Source organism: Microtus oregoni, unplaced genomic scaffold (assembly GCF_018167655.1).
Source record: "Microtus oregoni isolate MIOR12 unplaced genomic scaffold, Mior012 000092F_000, whole genome shotgun sequence".
Taxonomy (NCBI): Eukaryota; Metazoa; Chordata; class Mammalia; order Rodentia; family Cricetidae; genus Microtus; species Microtus oregoni.
Window position 1 is genome coordinate 1,070,567 of NW_024544601.1, and position 21,591 is coordinate 1,092,157.

Consider the following 21,591-nt stretch of genomic DNA (forward strand, 5'->3'; position numbering starts at 1 on the left):
TTAGGATCTCTGAGAATTAGTTTCCTTTGGGCTTCACTTCAGGGCTTGGAGTTATTATCAGTTTCTATGAACATTTTTGTATCATGGTTTACATGTAGACCAGAATCCAAATATCAGTGTTGATTAAAGGAAACATTTGTGTGTATACATATTCATACATTGATGATGTACTAGTAAATGAAGAATATTAATACTGCTTCACCTATAGTGTTTATTGGTTTAATAATAAATCTTTGTTACTAATTTATTCAATAAATAATTATAGAATACCCACAACTTGTTTGGACATTGTGTTTAAGGCTTGGTTGCTAACCTGTGGCACTATTGGGGAGGTTACATTCCAGTACACCCAGTTTACATCATGGAAGCATGCCCTTGAATGAAATATTGAATCCTTGATCCCTTTTCTGTGCTTTCTGACTGCCATGGGGAAAGTTGTCCCTTTGACCACACATTCCCAGCTGTGATGTACTACATTGTCATAGGCTTCAAAAGAAACCTTTTATCTTTTGAAGTTAATTATTTCAGGTACTTTATTATAGCCATACAAAGATTTCTAATACACCATATGCCAGACATCACTGAATAATACAAGATTTTTGCCTTTGTCCACTTTTAGTCTATCAGGTATATCAATTTAATGTGTCTTTTTATCTAAAAATGGGGTATTGGTAGAATGATGAAATAAGAGCACATTTTAGGCTGTTACTGAAAGTTTCAGTTACTAGAATTTTTTTAACCATAGTGAGCACAGAATAATGCATTTTAAAACAAAGAATGATAAAGAGATGGGGGGTTTACTGAAAAATATGGGTTGATTAATAGAGGTTAGAATATGTCTGTCTTTAAAAAAAGAATATGTCTATCTTGTTAGGAAAGAGAGAAAATAGCTTGTTTTAACCACAGGGGGTCCAGTGGTCATAGATGGTTGTTTACAAAGTTCACTGTACACACGACACTGCATTTATGAGGGTTTGCCATACCTTGGCCTAGCTTTGGATATGCAGCTGAATGGAGAACCTCTGCATTGCATTCTGGATGGCTGTAAGAGAGCCTATTAGAGGGCCCCACACAGAAGTATAGGGACTTCCTTCCTTCGTCTAACTATAAAAGCCAGAGTTTTCTTGTCCAGCTCAACTCACTGATGCTTCTGTCTGCCTGAGACAGGATGATAAGGAAGGAGGGTGACAAGTTGGAAGGGCAGATAAAGGAGTGTGTTCCTGCCCTACCTCTTTCTGGGCATTGCTTATGTCTTGGGAGGTGATTCCTAGAAACCAGTTTAGTGACATAAGGCATATCCATTTTCTGGGCATAGGCAGCATCATTTCAAAATACTCATCTAGTAGAAAGCAGGTGGGAATGTGGGCTCAGTGGAAACAAGGAAGTGTGATTAACTTGACAAAAGAGTCAGGGAAGATTCTCTAGTCCCAGTGCTGAGTAGTTATAAGGATAACACACTCTTTCATGTCTCTCATAGATGATAGAGATTAAAAAGGAGAAGCTGAGAAATAGACCTGCTTAGGTTTATTTAGGTAGGAAATCCAACTGATTAAGATCAAGCTTCTAGAACAAGAATGCTCAGGTTTCAATACCAGTACTGTTCACTGGGCTGAGCAGTACCAGGGAGATTATTGATCATCAGTATATGAGAATAATAACACTATCTACTTTATATTGATACTATAGCATTGCTAGAATTAAGTGACTAGCACTTGTAAAATTCTCACAATAAGCCTTTGGCATGAAAAAAAAATCACAGTACTTTAGAGCACAAAAGGAGACAGTCTTATGGTCTTATTGAATTATTTCTGGGGAGGAAAAGAGTAAAATGATCCAAGATTTCCAGGGAGTGTAGAGTATACAGATATGTTGACATCATATGGGTTGTAAACTGATGGGTCAAAATATTTGTTCTGGCAGTCTGACAACTCAATAAAATTTAAGTTTGTATTTCAGGAAAAGTTATCAATTCTGAGTAAGAATCTGCTAATAGTAGCTTATGTTCAAGAGCAAGAAAATGGTAAAAGTAATGTCTTTGTCACTAAGATTTGAAGATTTTGATAGCTGAGAATTTCTATTTGTACTGGTTATAGCTGTAAAACAAACTATACTGCAGGATGTAAGTAGACCTTGCTACTGTGCTTATGTTTTTGACGTCTGCCAGAGTAGAAGCCTTAGAAATACCTCTGCAGCAACTTCACAATGGCAGTGAAATGATATTCATTTTTGTCTTTAAAATTTCAATTTAATAAACATTTATTGTTATATACATGTATGAGAGTTATCATGTAGTATTTGTTTTTCTTTGCTTAACATAATGATGACAGGTCCCATCCCTTTTTCTGCAAATGTCATGATTTTATTTTTCTTAGAGTAATTTAGTGATTGTACCTGACAGTTTGAATTTTCATTTCCAAATGACTAATGATTTTGATTTCATTTTCACATTTTCAGTTGCCATTGTGATGGCTATGTGTGTGTGAAGTGACTTTAGTCTTTTGTACCCTTTTAAATTTGAATTTTGTAGCTGTAGAGACATCTTAGTGATGCTTTTCCAGAAGACCCAAATTTGGGTCCCAGTACCCACATAACAATTCGCAACCACATGTAACTCCAGTTCAGAGAGATCCAGTGTTCTTTTCTTGTTGTATAGAGGAACAGGCTGCATCTCACCCAGCTCCCGGCCGCCTGGTTAGCTTATACCTTGAAATAAGAACACACAAATTATATTCATTTAAACACTGCCTGGCCCATTAGTTCTAAACTCTTATTGGCTAACTCTTACATATTCATTTAACCCATTTCCATTAATGTGTATCGCCACTCGACAAAGGCTTACCAGCATGAGTCTAACCAGCTTCCCTCTTGGAGAGGAGAGTCATGGTATCTGCCACACTGCCTTCTTCCTCCCAGCATCCAGTTCTCTTTTTCCCTCCTATCTAAGTTTTACCCTATCAAAAGGCCAAGGCAGTTTTCTTTATTCAACTACTGAAAGCAATACATAGAAAGAAGATCCTTCTACAACATTTTCCCCTTTTCTGTTTAAACAAAAAGGAAGGCTTTAACTTTAACATAGTAAAATTACATATAACAAAACAGTTATCAAGCAAGAATTACAGTTACAATATTTATATCTATTTTATCTTTTATCATAACTAAGGAAAATTATAACTATCTACTTATTCTACAACTCCATCAAAGACTCCAGAAGGATATAATATTACCTAAGTAAACAGGAAGTGCATTATAAGCAACTTCCAAAAACTCTAGAAATGACAGAGACATCTCGCTACCTGGACAGTCACTCAAAGTTCCTCTGTACCGTTGGGGCATCCATCTTCAGCCTTCAGGCCCATAGTATCCAGCAGACTTTTCCATGAAGCAGGAAATTTTAAAGACAGTTCAGTCACTTTCTTTTGTATCCTGTAGAATGTCTCACAGACTCTTTCATGAACCAGGAACCCTGAAGGATCATCGCACCTTAGGCAAGTTCAGCAGTCCTCTCTCTGAAGATTCTTTGTGTTCAGTTAAGCAGTCCAGGCAAGAGCAGTTTCTTGCCCAAATGGAGCCTCTTCAGTGCCCATCCTCCTCTTGAAGTAGCTGGTGCTGCCAGGAGCAGACATGTCTCATTGTCATGAAAAGCCGTAAGTGATTAAAACATTTAAAATGCCATATTCTGCAGTCTTTGAAAGATATGAAGAATGCCTATTTAACTGAAATATATCTCTTTATATCTGGAACATCTAACTAACATGACTACAATCTTGACTAATATTGATGATTATTTATTAACAACCTATATTTTTATTAAACATTATATTTTTAAATGAACTACACAATCACAATACCTTAGTCAAGATTAGAAATATACATATAACAAGATTGAACTTAAATTTATATCAATAAACCAAGACTCATACCAATGCAAATTAATTATATCTATATCATCTCCCACTTTAAATGTAAAGAACATTTATAATAAATACTTGGGAATATGGGTGTAGTTTTTTTCTTTCCAAACTACTTCATGCTGTATGGTGGCACCATTAATCAGGTCTTTCATGGTGTATCCTGTTTGCTAGGTTCCTCTCAGTCAGCAGTTAAGCAAAGTATTTTTATTATTATTATTATTATTAAAAATTTCCACCTCCTCCCATTTCTCTCCCCCTCCCCCCATTCCCCCTTCCTCTCCCTCTTCAGTCCAAAGAGCAGTCAGGGTTCCCTGCCCTGTGGGAAGTCCAAGGTCCTCCCCCGGCCATCCAGGTCTAGGAAGTTGAGCATCCAAGCAGACTAGGCTCCCATAAAGCCAGTACATGCAGTAGAATCAAAACCCAGTGCCATTGTCCTTGGCTTCTCATCCAGCCTCCTTGTCAGCCACATTCAGAGAGTCCGGTTTAATCACATGCTCCATCAGTCCCCGTCCAGCTGGCCTTGGTGAGCTCCCATTGCATCAGCCCCTCCATCTCAGTGGGTGGGTGCACCCCTCGCAGTCCTGACTTCCTTGCTCATGTTCTCCCTCCTTCTGCTCCTCATTTGGACCTTGGGAGCTCAGTCCAGTGCTCCAGTGTGGGTCTCTGTCTATCTCCATCCATCGCCAGATGAAGGTTCTATGGTGATATTGCATTTATTATTTATGTAGTGTGTATGTGTGTGCTGTAGTGGCATGTATGGAAGTTAGAAGACAATTTATATGAATCCTTTCTCCTCCTACTACGTGGGTTCCAGGGACTGAATTCATTGTCAGCCTTGGTAGCAAGTCATTTTGCCAGCCTGTGAGCCCTTAATTTAATTGTATTCTCTAGTTCTCGAATTTTAATTTGAGTTTCTAAAATGGTATGCTAAAATATCTTACCATATAACTTCACAAGCATATTAATTATAGTTTTTATGCTTTGTTAAATAATTCTAAAGCTGCATTTCTTCTAGGTTTGTTTTTATAATCATTGATACTTGTATGTAAGAAATTCTTGACTCTGTTGTTTATGTGCCATTTTAGGTTTAATTTACTCTAGATATGTGTATACAGGAGTTGAGATGGTTTGAGACTCTAGATAAGTTAATTTACTTCATGTTGAGGTCTTGAACTAGCAAATCAATGTGGGTGGATCACAACTTCAGTCAGCTGGAATCTGTATTTCAGTCTTTGTGAGGGCTCAGTCTATTTTTCAGTCACATTTAAACCCAGTGTCTTAGTGTTGCCACCTGAAACCTTGTGATATATACCAAGGCCATTTTGAGGCTAAATGTCAATATTTACTCACAAATCGAACAGGTTTGAGCGACTGCTGAAAGTTTCATTCCAGTTTTTAATCTCTTAGTATCAATTTTTATTTGAGTAAATATTTTGTAGGAAAAAAACTGCTTCAGAATTTTTCTTAGGGACCTTTCTTCTTTCTCATATCTTAAACCCCAGAAATTTTCCTTGCTTTGGTCAGTTTCTGATGTCTTTCAATGCATAATTGATCAGTTGTCAGTTGTTTATGTAGGAATATTGGAATAAAAAATTGATCTTTTTTGTCATCATGGAAATCCTTTCTGGTTTTGCCTTTTTCCCCCTTTCATTTTAAGTGCCTGTTGACAGGTATGTATAAATATAATGTTTTATTATATAGTATATCTGTTTGTACAGATATAACTAGTGAGTTTGGGGGGAATACCTTTATGACAAGATAAAATTTATGAATTTGATCCATAGTTCTGAAATAATAGCAATCAAAGAAGATTTACATTTACCACTTAGCACATAAAAATACCTTTAAATCATTTGGAAAATGGAAATTAAAGTCTCAAGAAAAGTCTTCACTTTATTTAGAATGGTTAAAATGAAAAGTTAGATAATAAATGATGTTAGTGAGAATATAAATAAATTTTATTCTTTATACTCTGCTTGTTGTGATGTAAAATGCTATAACTGCTTTGGAAATCAGGCTGGCAGTTCTACATATAAAACTACTATACCATCCAATAATTCCTATCCAGTCAAAGGGATATGTGTGCACAAAGATTTGTACGTTATTATTCTCAGCAGCACAGAATTGGAAACAACTCACATGTTACTTGGCAATAAAAAGGAATGACGTATTGATACATGCTGTAACATGTGTGAACCTTAAAACTAATAGGTGGAAAAATGCTTTCATTATATTATTTCACTAATAAGAAATTAAAAATTAAGGAAATCCATAAAGACAGAAAGTAGATTGGTTGTTGCTTAAAACTGGTAGAGGGATGGTTCATGCTGAGAGGATTAAAGAACTCAAAGAATTATTTGCAATATGTTGGCAAAGGTTTGTATAAGCTTATGGTGATTTATTAATTAAATTCATTTATTTTACATCCCAACTGCAGTTTCCCCTCTCTTTCCACCTCCTCTCCCCTCCCCTCTACTTGCCTTTCCCAGTCCACTCTTCCTCTGTTTCTATTCAGAAAGGGGTAGGCCTCCATGGGTATCAACAAAGCATGGCATATCAAGTTGAGGTAGGACTAAACTCCTCCCCTTGTAGTAAGGCTGGGCAAGGCAACCAATATGAGCAATAGGTTCCCAAAAGCCAACCAAAGCATTAGGGACAGGCTGATGATGATCCCTCTTACTTTCAGCCATTACTTTTTCAGTTTGCTCGGAACTTTCAGGGTCAGGCTGGGAATTAAATTATAATAGCACTGGATTCTAGAACAAGTATTTAAAGCTAACCCTAAAGTGAAAGTGGTGGAATTCAGCAAGAACAGTGATCATTTGACTGGCCAGGAAACTATAACACTACCAAGATAATTCAGACTTTTTTAGCCATTGGTTGGGTCCCATATCCAGAAATAACACTTACTTAAATTAACTTCTTTAATTACTCATGAGGTCAGAGAAGACTACCTTGTTCCTATATAGTCCTATTAAGCAGGCCTTTCATTTACTTTAAGTAGCATCTCTAGATTGCTGGCTGAAACTTCAGATATCATTTCCAATGTGGATTCTAATTCTCTGGAAATGTTGGGAAAAGGTACAATTTTTTAACTTAGGAAAAATGCATGAAGGCAGACAGATTCACATAAGAAATCCATAATCCGATAAATTGCCACATGGTAAAGGTGTCTGGGAGTTCTTATTGTTTGCTCCAACTATTTTTTGGAGGAGTGTTAAAACTGAAGGTTCCCATCAGTAGTTAAAAGAGATGATTTGTACTACATGCAATTAGTCATTCTTGTGTTATGCTTACATATATTGGTTGCCTTTTTCTGCCAGCCACTGTTCTGGGTGTTGGTGGTAAAGTCTCTATGAAAGAGTAGCTACCTTGAGAAGATTGCATTCTAATAGGAAAGAAAGTAACCTACAAAAGTCAGGTAACGAGATAAAGGTGGCTGTGAAAGCTTGATACATAAGCAGTTATTTGAGCTTGGGAAAACCTAAGAAGCATTTAGCACAACTGAACATTTGTAGTTGAATGATGTCTGAAAAAGGCATCATTGATGAGATGATAGCAACTGAACCTTGAATAAATGAGGAAAACTATTCATGGTACAATACTCCTGCAATGCCAGCAGCTTTCAGGAAGTAGAGATGGAAGAATTGGAAATTTGTTGTCACCCTTGACTATATAACACATTCAGAGCCAGCTGGGACTACATGAGACACTGCCCTTTCCCAAAAGGATAAATAAGGATACTTAGGCAAATAGAAGAGGTAGGTGGCTAGTGGTATCAAAATGTAGGAACACATGGTAAGAGCCTTATGATGGTCACACATGACAGAATGAGAAAAGGTGAGAAGAAAATTCTAAGAGCCAGGTATCTTAAACTTGAATGTTCCTACAAATCACTTAGCAAATGCTGTGAAATAGATTCTAATTCAGTGACATGAGCTGGGACGCTTCTAACAAACTCTCCATGTTAAAGCTGTTGGATTAGCAAGAACAGAGATCTATTTGGATAGAATGAGAGAAGAAGTTAGAAGAGTTCTAGCTACATATATATATATATATATATATATATATATATATATATGAATAGGGTGATATGTGGTGATGATATGTAAGTGATTATTTGGGAATTGAAAGTGTTGCTCTGTGTTTTGGGGGTGGCATTTTGCTTTTTGAGGTACCTACGGGATATCTAGCAAGAGAAATATGACAGGCATCAGGCATAAGAGGAGTGGAGGGTTAGGAAGTGAGTATTTTGATTAGAAACAACAACTCAAGGGGATTTCCTGAAAAGTGTCCAGGAGTATATATAGTAGCAGACAAAAGAAAATACAGGGTAAAGGGGTATCCTTTCTTCTTTCATCTGCCTGTCTCTGTTCCCATTCCTTTTTTATTTTCCTTTCCCTCCATTATCCCCTGTCATCCCTTATTATTACATAAATCTCCCAAAACAATTTTGTACAGTTTTGAAAATGAAGAATAATTTTTAGATGCAGCTGACTCAAATAAATTAATAATACTCAGATAAAAGAGTATTAGAGAGCAGTTGAAAATTTGGAGAACAGCAAAACTTGATACAATAAAGATTTTGAAAAGAAAAAAACAGTCATGGAGTGTAGTAAGGCAACAACCAAAGATCTAGATAAGACACACTTTGTTTACTGAATTGATAGAAACAATTGTGAGATTTACTGAATCTCAGAGTCTGCTTGAAACTTGAATTTCTAGCATTTTACTGTGTGTGTCAACTATTTCCAGTTTCCTTACCTTTACACTCCATATCCCTTTAGGCTTTCTCCATTCTTTTTTTTTTGTTATTTTTTTTAAATTTATTTATTTATTAAAGATTTCTGTCTCTTCCCCGCCACCGCCTCCCATTTCCTTCCCCCTCCCCCAATTGAGTCCCCCCCCTCAGCCCGAAAAGCAATCAGGGTTCCCTGTCCTGTGGGAAGTCCAAGGACCACCCACCTCCATCCAGGTCTAGTAAGTTGAGCATCCAAACTGCCTAGGCTCCCACAAAGCCAGTGCATGCAGTAGGATCAGAAACCCATTGCCATTGTTCTTGAGTTCTCGGTAGTCCTCATTGTCCACTATGTTCAGAGAGTCCGGTTTTATCCCAGGCTTTTCCAGACCCAGGCCAGCTGGCCTTGGTGAGTTCCCAATAGAACATCCCCATTGTCTCAGTGTGTGGGTGCACCCCTTGCGGTCCTGAGTTCCTTGCTTGTGCTCTCTCTCCTTCTGCTCCTGATTTGGACCTTGAGATTTCAGTCCTGTGCTCCAATGTGGGTCTCTGTCTCTGTCTCCTTTCATCGCTTGCTGAAGGTTAATATTCAGGAGGATGCCTATATATTTTTCTTTGGGTTCTCCTTATTTAGCTTCTCTAGGATCACTAATTATAGGCTCAATGTCCTTGGTTTATGGCTAGAAACCAAATATGAGTGAGTACATCCCATGTTCCTCTTTTTGGGTCTGGCTTACCTCACTCAGGATAGTGTTTTCTATTTCCATCCATTTGCATGCAAAATTCAAGAAGTCCTTGTTTTTTATTGCTGAGTAGTACTCTAATATGTATATATTTCTTCATCCATTCTTCCATTGAAGGGCATCTAGGTTGTTTCCAGGTTCTGACTATCACAAACAATGCTGCTATGAACATAGTTGAGCATATAATTTTGTTGTATGATAGGGCCTCTCTTGGGTATATTCCCAAGAGTGGTATTGCTGGGTCCAGGGGTAAGTTGATCCCGAATTTCCTGAGAAACCGCCATACTGCTTTCCAAAGTGGTTGCACAAGTTTGCATTCCCACCAGCAATGGATGAGTGTACCCCTTTCTCCACAGCCTCTCTAACAAAGGCTATCATTGGTGTTTTTTATTTTAGCCATTCTGACAGGTGTAAGATGGTATCTTAAAGTTGTCTTGATTTTCATTTCCCTGATCGCTAAGGAAGTTGAGCATGACCTTAAGTGTCTTTTGGCCATCTGAAGTTCTTCTGTTGAGAGTTCTCTGTTCAGATCAATGCCCCATTTTATAATTGGGTTGGTTAGCCTTTTACAGTCTAGTTTCTTGAGATCTTTATATATTTTGGAGATCAGACCTTTGTCAGTTGCGGGGTTGGTGAAGATCTTCTCCCAGTTAGTGGGTTGCCTTTTTGTCTTAGCGACAGTGTCCTTTGCTTTACAGAAGCTTCTCAGTCTCAGGAGGCCCCATTTTTTCAATGAAGTCCTTAATGTCTGTGCTGCTGGGGTTATACGTAAGAAGTGGTCTCCTGTGCCCATCTGTTGTAGGGTATTTCCCACTTTCTTTTCTATCAGGTTCAGTGTGTTCGGACTGATATTGGACTTGAGTTTTTGCATGGTGATAGATATGGATCTATTTTCATTCTTCTACAGGTTGATATCCAGTTTTGCCAGCACAATTTGTTGAAGATGCTCTCTTTTTTCGATTGTATACTTTTAGCTCCTTTATCGAAAATCAGTTGTTCATAGGTTTGTGGGTTAATGTCAGGGTCTTCTATTCGATTCCATTGGTCGACTTTTCTGTTTTTATGCCAATACCAAGCTGTTTTCAATACTGTAGCTCTGTAGTAGAGTTTGAAGTCAGGGATGGTAATGCCTCCAGACGCTCCTTTGTTGTATAAGATTGTTTTGGCTATCCTGGGTTTTTTTGTTTTTCCATATAAAGTTGATTATTGTCTTCTCCAGATCTGTGAAGAATTTTGATGGGGACTGCATTGAATCTATAGATTGCTTTTGGTAGAATTGCCATTTTTACTATGTTGATCCTCCCAATCCAGGAACAAGGAAGGTCTTTCCATTTTCTGGTGTCCTCTTCAATTTCTTTCTTTAAAGACTTAAAGTTCTTGTCAAATAGATCTTTCACATCCTTGGTCAGAGTTACCCCAAGATATTTTATGCTATTTGTGGCTATCGTGAAAGGTGATGCTTCTCTAATTTCCCTCTCTGTTTCCTTATCCTTAGGGTATAGGAAGGCCACTGATTTTTTGAAGTTGATCTTGTATCCTGCCACATTACTAAAGGTGTTTATCAGCTGTAGGAGTTCTTTGGTAGAGTTTTTGGGGTCGCTTATGTATACTATCATATCATCTGCAAATAACGAGAGCTTAACTTCTTCTTTACCGATATGAATCCCCTTGATCCCATTATGTTGTCTTATTGCTATTGCTAGAACTTCAAGCACTATATTGAAGAGGTATGGAGAGAGTGGACATCCTTGTCGTGTTCCTGATTTTAGTGGGATGGCTTTGAGTTTTTCTACATTTAATTTAATATTAGCCGACGGCTTGCTGTAAATAGCTTTTATTATATTTAGGTATGACCCTTGTATCCCTAATCTCTCCAAGACTTTTATCATAAAGGGGTGTTGAATTTTGTCAAATGCTTTTTCAGCATCTAATGAAATGATCATATGGTTTTTTTCTTTCAGTTTATTTATATGCTGGATTACATTGATAGATTTGCATATGTTGAACCAGCCCTGCATCTCTGGGATGAAGCCTACTTGATCATAATGGATAATTTTTCTAATGTGTTCTTGGATTCGGTTTGCCAGTATTTTATTGAGAATTTTTGCATCGATATTCATGAGTGAGATAGGCCTGTAATTTTCTTTCTTGGTTGGGTCTTTGTGTGGTTTTGGTATCAGGGTAACTGTAGCTTCATAAAAGGAATTTGGCAATGACTCTTCTGTTTCTATATTGTGAAATACATTAAGGAGTATAGGTATTAGCTCTTCTTGGAATTTCTGGTAGAATTCTGTATTGAAACCATCTGGTCCTGGGCTTTTTTTGGAAGGTAGATTTTTGATAACGGTTTCTAGTTCTTCGCAACTAACAGGTCTATTTAGATCGTTCACCTGGTTTTGGTTTAGCTTTGGTATGTGGCACTTATCTAAAAAAAATGTCCATTTCTTTTGCATTTTCTAGTTTTGCGGCATACAGGCTTTTGTAGTAAGATCTAATGAGTCTCTGAATTTCCTCTGTGTCTGTGGTTATGTCCCCCTTTTCATTTCTGATCTTATTTATTTGCGTGTTCTCTCTCTGTCGTTTAATTAGTTTGGATAGGGGTTTGTCGATCTTGTTGATTTTCTCCAAGAACCAACATTTTGTATCATTGATTCTTTGGACTGTTTTCTGTGTTTCTATTTTGTTGATTTCAGCCCTCAGTTTGATTATTTCCAGTCTTCTACTCCTCCTGGGCGTGTCTGCTTCTTTTTTTTCTAAAGCTTTCAGGTGTGCTGTTAAGTCTCCGATGTATGCTTTCTCTGTTTTCTTTAAGTGGGCACTTAGTGCTATGAACTTTCCTCTTAGCACTGCTTTCATAGTGTCCCATAGGTTTGAGTATGTTGTCCCTTTATTTTCATTAAATTCAAGGAAGACTTTAATTTCTTTCTTGATTTCTTCCTTGACTGTGGCGGTCCTCTCGACCGGCGACGAAGAATGACCACCACATCAGGATTCCACTCAGATCACGCTTTACTGGAGTACCCTTGATTGATGGGGAGCAGGAAATGAGGGGGGCAGGAGAACAAGAGGCAAGAAGGAAGTGGCAGGGAGAGCATGAAGCGAAGGGGAGAGGCAACAGGAAGCGAAGGGGCCAGGGGGCACTTAGGCAGCCGCTTAAATAGGGAATTGGCACACGGGTCGCCCTGTGATTGGCTGCCACCAACAGCTGACACCAGACTGCATCGGGATAGGCTCAAGGATCCTCATCCATGCATGCGGGAAGCGGGGACGCGCAGCTCTCAAAGCCATAGCCAAATATGGAGTTGTTTATAACCAACAAGACAGGATGTCGGCGCCATCTTGTAATGGTGATCCTGTCCGGCTCACTATACTTGACCCAGGTGTGGTTCAGTAGTTGACTGTTCAGTTTCCATGAGTTTGTCGGCTTTCTGGAGGTAGGATTGTTGTTGAATTCTAACTTTAATCCGTGGTGATCTGATAAGACACAGGTGGACACTGATATTTTTTTGTATCTGTGGAGGTTTCCTTTGTTTCCGAGTATGTGGTCAATTTTCGAGAAGGTTCCATGGGCTGCAGAGAAGAAGGTATATTCTTTCCTATTTGGGTGGAATGTTCTATAGATGTCCGTTAAGTCCATTTGCTTCATTACCTCCAGTAGTTCTCTTACTTCTCTGTTAGGTTTCTGTCTGATTGACCTGCCCATTGCTGAGAGAGGTGTATTGAAGTCTCCTACTACTAGTATGTGTGGTTTGATGTCTGCCTTGAGTTTTAGTAATATTTCTTTTACATACGTGGGTGCTTTTATATTAGGGGCGTAAATATTCAGGATTGAGATGTCATCCTGACAAATTGTTCCTGTTATGAGTATAAAGTGTCCATCTTGATCTCTTCTGATTGATTTTAGTTTGAAGTCAGTTTTGTTAGAAATTAATATGGCCACACCTGCTTTTTTCTTACGACCATTTGCTTGAAAGACCTTTTCCCAACCCTTTACTCTGAGTAGATGCCTGTCTTTGTGGTTGAGATGTGTTTCTTGCAAACAGCAGAATGTTGGATCCTGTTTTCGTATCCAATCTCTTAGCCTGTGCCTTTTTATAGGTGAATTGAGACCATTAATATTAAGTGATATTAATGACCAGTGGTTGTTTATGCCAGATAGTCCTATTGTTTTTGGAAGTAGAATTTGTGTGTCTCCCTTCTTTGAGTTGTGCTAGTGAAGGATCGCTAGATGCTTGAGTTATTGTAGGCAGTGTTGGCCATGTTGGATTCCTTGGGTTGCGGGTTTCCTTCTATTACTTTCTGTAGGGCTGGGTTTGTGGCTACGTATTGCTTAAATTTGTTCTTATCCTGGAATGTCTTGATTTCTCCATTTATAGTGAACGAAAGCTTGGCTGGGTATAGTAGTCTGGGCTTGCATCCATGGTCTCTTAGCTTCTGCAGTACTTCTATCTAGGACCTTCTGGCTTTCATTGTTTCCATAGAGAAATCAGGTGTAAGTCTAATTGGTTTACCTTTATAAGTTACTTGGCCTTTTTCCTTTGCAGCTCTTAGTATTCTTTCTTTAACCTGTATATTTTGTGTTTTGATTATTATATGGCGAGGGGATGTTTTCCTTTGATCCAGTCTGTTTGGTGTTCTGTATGCTTCTTGAATATTCAAAGGAATATCTTTCTTTATGTTGGGAAAGTTTTCTTCCATAATTTTGTTCAAAATATTTTCTGGGCCTTTGAGCTGTGACTCTTCTCCTTCTTCTATTCCTATTATTCTTAGATTTGGTCTTTTTATTGTGTCCCATAATTCCTGAATGTTTTGTGATGAGAATTTGTTGGCTTTGCAGTTTTCTTTGATCAGAGCGTTTATTTTTCCTATGGTGTCCTCAGAATCTGAGATTCTTTCTTCTATTTCTTGTATTCTATTGATTATGCTTGTTTCTGTAGGCTCTGCTCGTTGACCTAGATTTTCCATATCCAGCTGGTCCTCATTTTGTGTTTTCTTTTTTGCTTCCATTTCAGTTTTCAATTCTTGAACTGTTTCCATTACCTGTTTGATCGTTCTTTCTTGGTTTCCCAGGGTATTATGTACGTATTTACTCATTTCTTCAAATTTTTGGTTATACTTCTCATCCATTTCTATAAGGGCATTTTTCACATGTTGTTTAAGGGATTCTACTGCTTTCAGAAAGTCAATTTTTTCCACTTCTTCTGTGTTAGGGTGTTGGAGACCTTCTGTTGTAAGATCATTGGGATCTGGTGTTTTCATGTTGTTTTTCAGATTATTGGGTGAATTCTTTCCTTGGCGCCTGCCCATCTCCTCCTATCGATGCTATCTAAGGGGTCTGTTAAAACTGGTTCAGGTTTCCCTGCTGGCCAGGGGCTCCTCTTACAAAATGCCCTTGCTCTGTTTCCTGGATCCTGCCGGGGGTCAAGATCCCTCTCACCCCTCAGAAGGGTCTTCAGGAATAGGACCCGGCTCCTCCTTTGCCAGGGACCTCCCCAACCGAAGGCCTACCTCTTTGGTTTAATTGTAGTGGGGCGATCTGTTCTCCGTGTTGCGCGCGGTCCCTGCAGCCTGCTTCTGCTGCTAGGATGGTTCTCGCCGCCAGCAGCCTGTGTCCTCTGCTGCCGCTCCGGTCCCAGCCGGTTCCAGCCTGTCCCAGTCGATCCCCGCTGGCTGCGCTGGGTGTCCGGCCGGTGTTCCGGCCGCGCCTTCCCAGCTTTCTCCATTCTTGACCCACCCCTATAACATGGCCCGCTATTATTTTGAGACAGGGTCTAGTTAGGTACCTGATGATGGATGGCCTTGGATTTACAGTCCTTCTGCCCAAGGCCTCCTAGGATTACTGTTATACACCAATATACCAAGCCCATTGATTTTATTAAAGTCTGTTTGACCTAAGCATTTCATGAGTTCAGTGGTTTGACTGAAAATTTGTTGTCTTCACGTTCTCAGCTATGTTCATAGCAGCTTTGTTTGTCATATCCAGAACCTGGAAACAACCTGAATGCCCCTCGACTGAAGAATGGATAAGGAAAATGTGGTACGTTTACACAATAGAGTACTACACAGCAGAAAAAATAATGAAATCTTGAATTTTGCAGGAAAATGGATGGAGCTAAAAAACATTATTTTGAGTGAGGTAACCCAGACACAGAAAGACAATTATCACATGTACTCACACATAGGTGATTTTTAAAAATAAAACAAAGAAAACCAGCCTACAAACCACAATCCCAGAGAACTTAGACAACAATGAGGACACTAAGACAGACTTACATAGATCTAATCTACATGGGAAGTAGAAAGTAGAAAAAGACAAGACCTTCTGAGTAAATTGGGAGCATGGGGGACCTTGGGGAAGAGTTGAGGGGAGGAGAGAGGCAGGGAGGGGAGCAGAGGAAAATGTACAGCTTAGTAAAAATCAATAAAAAACAAACAAAACAAACAAACAAACAAAAGTTGGAGTCTTCAGACAGCAATTACATAACAGAGAAATAACATATAGTAGATTCAGGAAATTATTAGAATTCTTATCTTGTTTATTACAATGCATATTTCAGATAAAATATCATAAATTTAACATAAATAACTATATGTAGAATTGTATAATTTACATTCTAACTATGATGACTAGCTTTTTTGCATATATAGTATTTTATAGTGGAAAATGTTAAGTAGTAAAAGAAAAGGCTTCAATACTAGATCCTTAGGATGTGGGAATCTATAACCATACATATGGAAATTTCTTCATGAATATTTGACATTACAATGTTAACTGTACTAGCCTCTCAAGATAAATAACTCAGTCCAATTAATTCCTAGTCTGTTATGATTATGAAAAGTTTGTAGTTTTTACATATTATTAGTAGATGTCAGTCTTTCCAGTGAATGATAGTAACTAAAACCAGTCTCAAAAACTGAATAAAATTGATACTTTCAGTAAAATTAAGCTTCTTTTGGGAAATTAAAAACTAAGGCATATGAGTCTTTAGGTCCATCTAATTAAAATAATATATATATATACATATATATATATATGAACTCAGAATTTAAGGAGAACTTTCTTGTCATGTATCATTTCAATTAATTTTTTGTGTGTATGTGTATATTCACATTCATGCTGTGATATGTATATGTAGGTCAGAGGACAACTTGGACAAAGTTGGGTTTTTTTTTTCAACTGTAAGGGTCCCAGGAGTCAAACTCAGGTTGTCAGGTTTAGCAGTATGCATCCTTACCTACTGAGAAATCTCACTACCTTCCTTTATGTATCATTTAGATAGAGGTAATTTTAGTACATATGTGGAAATAAATGATGTGCATTCTAAGAGGCAGGTATGGGTATTGTACTTAAGGAGATATAGTAATGGCAAAAGAGTAGCATAATAGATCAGTTGAACTGAATATATTATCCAGAAATCGATCCCCTTAGACTCTACATTATTTGATCTTCAACAAAAGAGCAAAGACTGACTATACAATAGGAAAATAATATTTTCAACAATTGCTCCTAGAATAACTGCATATTTTCCATAAAATACACCCATAGAATAGCTGCAAAATGTGACTAAACACAGAACTTTCACTCTTTATAAACTCAAAATAGGTAACAAACCTAAATGTAAAGTATAAAATGGTATAAATGTTAGAAGATAGTATGGGAGAATCTCAAGGGTCTGAGGTTTGGTGATGGGTTTGTAAACGTAATATCGTTAAAAAAAAAAGAATTGATAATTTCAGTTTTCTTTCAATTAAAATTTTATATTCCAGCACACTTTAGGTATACTAGCTACTATTGAGAACATTGACAACCCCAGGTGCTGCTGGGGCTCCAGAGAAACAGATGCATTCTCTTTCATTTTCGGTTGAAATACAAAATGAGATCACCACTGTGATCCAGCAGTCACTACATTTGTATTTCTTCTAAAGGAGATGAAAAGTTGATGCCCACACCAAAGCCTGCATGTGGGTACTTATAGTAACATTATTTATAATTGCTATGACTTAGAAATAACCAAAATATGCTTGAGTTGATAGTTGAATAAACTAGCATACTAGATAATGGAATATTATTCTCCACTAAAAATAAGTGAGCTGTCAAGCTCACTTGATATCTATATAGTAGAGAAAACATAACTAGTGAAAGAAATTAATCTGAAAAGCCAACATAATATGTGATTCCAATCATATGACTTTCTGGAAAATGTAGAAACTATGAATGCAGTAAAAAGATCAGTTCAGAGGATGGAAGGATAACTGTACAAAGAATTGATGATATTTAGGGCAATGAGACCTCTCTACAATGTCTTAGGCATGTATTATGAATTTACCCAAATCTATAGGATGTACAAGAGTAAGACCTAATGTTAACTGCACTTTCAGTGATAACGATGTGTCTGTATAGGTTCATCAGTTGTGGTGTATGCACTGTTCTGCAGGGTGATAAAGATAATGATTGAGACTGGGCATCTGTGTGGGTTGAAGGTTTTGGGGAACTCTTTGTTCCTTCTGTTCAATTTCGCCACAAACCTAAAGCTGCTCTAAAATAAATAAGAATATATCAAGACCTTTTAAAAAAAGAAGAATCAACATGAAAGGTATTATCATTTCCATTTTATGGATGAGAAAATAGAAGATGGGGAGGTTGCCATTTTCCCAGTGTAGATTGATGTGGCAAAAATCAAACCAAGAGCCAGATTCATGGTTCCTAATTCATAGCTGGTGTAGGAGGCCCTTCTGTATTTCTGTTGTTTTCAAAGAAATTGCCTTGGCCTAGTTGATAGGGTGGAACTCAGGTAGGTGGGGAAGACAGAACAGAATTCTGGGAGGAAGAAAGCAGAGTCAGAGAGATGCCATGAATCTCCTGCCTGAGACAGACATAGATTAGAATCTTTCCTGGTAAGCCACGATCTTGTGGTGATATACAGATTACTAGAAATGGGTTAAATCAAGATGTGAGAGTTAGCCAATAAGAGGCTAGAGCTTATGGGCCAAGCAGTAATTAATTTAGTACAATTTCTTTGTGGTTATTTAGGGGGTTAAGCTAGCAGGTGGCAGGACGCAGCCCGCTCCTTCATACTACACATAGCCTTTCATTCCTCCTCATGCTAATGGGTGCGGGTGGTAGCATCCTGTAATAAGTCATTGCATTTCTGGTTTGACCACACTCTGTACCCATGAGTCTTAGTGGTTGTATATTTATTAGATAATAGAGCTCAAGGCAGATAGTATAGTAATGTGGAACATTATATGATGCTCCATTTAAATGGGCCACATCCTGTGATCTCAAACTGCCACTGTTTATAAGTAATGGATTTACCCATTTACTATAGGCCATTTTAGGAAATAAACATCTAGATCTGAGACATCTGTAAAGACACCTTTTAGTTTGCTGGGTGGTAGTGGCGCACACCTTCAATCCCAGCCCTTGGGAAGCAGAGGCAGGCAAATCTCAGTGAGTGCAAGGCCAGCCTGATCTACAGAGTGAGTTCCAGGACAGACTCCAAAGCTACACAGAGAAACCCTGTCTTGAAAAAAAAATCTTTCAGTTAAAAGCAGGTTAACTCTTAGGAGCAAGATTTGTTCCTTTTTCAGCACTCTAACTGAATTTCTATAGTAAGCATCTAAAACAGTCTAGGGTAGAGCAAACATCTTGAGTAAATTATTAATGAGTGCCTTCCGTTTATGTGCGTACTACTGGGATGTGCTGAGGGACATCAAGAAGATATATCAGTGTAGTAATAATAAGAGCGGCGGGCTGCGTCCCCGTTACCCGGCCGCCCTCACGGCTAGCTTTACCCGAAATAATTACACAGAAACTGTATTCTTTTAAACACCACTTGGCCCATTTCTATCTAGCCTCTTCTAGGCTAGCTCTCGCACCTGGACTAGCCCATTTCTAATAATCTGCTGTAGCCCACGAGGTGGCTTACCAGGAATGATCTTAACCTGCGTCTGTCTGGAGTGTGAGAATCATGGCGACTCACTGACTCAGCTTCTTTCTCCCAGCCTTCTGTTCTGTTTACTCCACCCACCTAAGGGTGGGCTTATCAAATGGGCCTAGCAGTTTCTTTATTGCTTAACCAATGAAATCAACAGATTGATATATGACACTCCCACATCATATCAGGGGCTGGAGGTGTAGTACTCAGCAGTTATAAACATTCTATTTCAGAGGATCAGCGTTCAGATCTCATTGCCCTCGTCATGTGGCTTTTGAGTACTTGTAACTCCAACTCCAAAGGATCTGGTGCCTCCTTCTGGCGTCTTTTGGAACCACCAATCAGGCATGCATATAAATAAAATAAGTATTTTTTAAAACGGCAAGAGGAAATTAATAGAACAACTGACAAAATCAACACATTTTGTAAAGGACTCTTCATATTTTCATTGATCAAGATCGGCATCAGGAATAAGTTTCAGTCTGAATTGCCTCTGAGGCAAACCCTAAGGAGCTGAGGCATGCATTTGAAGGGAATGTCTAACAACACTGAAGGGAATGTGTAATGAGAGAAAACTGAGGGATGGAAAAGGATGAGATAAAAATCACAGTTGGTGACTAGAAGTTAACCTTATGGGCATACACACTTACTCTATTTAACAGGTTAGGAAACTAGCTCTTACTGTAGGTGGAACTGAGTTATTGAGGGGGTCACCCATGCACTTTAATTCCCTAGTGCTTCAGCCTAACAGGAATATGTTTATAGCAGTCCTGTGTGAGTCTGGAAAAAGTCCTCAGGCAGTCTTCAGATATCAACAGGTGGAAGTTAGCCTGCATATGTAATACAGAGGAATTCAAGGCCTGTGGGTGGGAGATAGCAGAACATTGGCCATACGATTCCTGGTGGAGGTGAGGTTTGACTGTGCTCTTTCTCTTCTCTCTTCAGGCATCATCATGTCCTTGTCCCTGTTGTCCATTGTATATGGAGCCTTACGTTGCAACATCTTAGCCATCAAAATCAAGTATGATGAGTACGAGGTCAAAGTCAAACCCCTGGCCTATGTCTGTATCTTCCTTTGGAGAAGCTTTGAGATTGCCACTCGGGTCATTGTCCTGGTCCTCTTTACCTCTGTCCTGAAGATCTGGGTGGTGGCAGTCATACTTGTCAACTTCTTCAGTTTCTTCTTATATCCCTGGATCCTCTTCTGGTGCAGTGGCTCCCCGTTCCCCGAGAACATTGAGAAGGCCCTGAGTAGAGTGGGTACCACCATTGTACTGTGTTTCCTCACTTTACTCTACGCTGGTATCAACATGTTCTGCTGGTCAGCTGTACAGCTCAAGATCGACAGTCCTGACCTCATCAGCAAATCCCAGAATTGGTACCGACTGCTAATTTACTACATGATGAGATTCATTGAGAATTCTGTCCTCCTGCTCCTGTGGTATTTTTTCAAAACTGACATATACATGTATGTTTGTGCGCCTCTGTTGATTCTGCAGCTACTCATTGCATACTGCACAGGCATTCTGTTCATGCTTGTGTTCTATCAGTTTTTTCACCCTTGCAAAAAGCTCTTCTCTTCCAGTGTTTCTGAAAGCTTTAGGTCATGTCTCAGGTGTGTCTGCTGGTCCTGTGTGAGGAGAAAATCCTCTGAACCAGTAGTAAGTGTAGACACGGACTTAAAGTCATCCACAGATCAAGATCAAGGTCAAGATGAAGATCAAGATGAAGATCAAGGTCAAGATGTAACACCTTCTACCAGTAGACTAAGTCCTGAGACCACTGAGATGTGGAGTGCTGTTGATCTGTACTCTGCTTAATGGAACCTGAAGTGTCTTACAAGAAAGGGATATTGTGTTCTGGGTTAATAACTATTCTTCATACAAGTAATGAGCCCCACACAGGGGATAAGGCAGGGAATTAGCTGCCAATTCCTTGTGAGCTACGGCCTTTTATAGAGCTCTTTGATTCGAGGTAGCTATGGAAGGCAGGGGGAAGCCTACTACCCCACAGTTTGTTTCACAGTTGACTCTGTTACATTCTTACAGGCCTTACTGGCCATTTCATTGACACAGTATACCTGAAGTTTCAGTTGAGCTGGTCATATTCATCGGATATAATAAAGAGAAAGGCTTGTTTTCTACAATGTCTCAGTAGCCTGATCCTTTACTAATACTGAATATAGCTTTATACAAAAGTCACCGTGATAGTCATAATAGGTTACTAGGGATTTTTCAACCTCATTCCTATCATAACTTACA

The 21,591-nt window shown here is 38.6% G+C and overlaps 2 protein-coding genes across 2 annotated transcripts in view; both read left to right on the forward strand.

Annotated features, from left to right (window-relative positions):
* The window catches only part of LOC121442575 (membrane transport protein XK), a 47,800-nt gene extending 26,327 nt beyond the window's left edge, over window positions 1-21,473 (forward strand). Inside the window, exon 3 of the mRNA XM_041644161.1 lies at window positions 20,276-21,473. Coding sequence (XP_041500095.1) covers window positions 20,276-21,150 — 875 coding nt within the window. The 3' untranslated portion in view covers window positions 21,151-21,473. The remainder of the gene's footprint in view (window positions 1-20,275) is intronic.
* The window catches only part of LOC121442574 (cytochrome b-245 heavy chain), a 136,638-nt gene that overhangs the window by 18,326 nt on the left and 96,721 nt on the right, over window positions 1-21,591 (forward strand). The gene's annotated exons all lie outside the window — the stretch shown is intronic.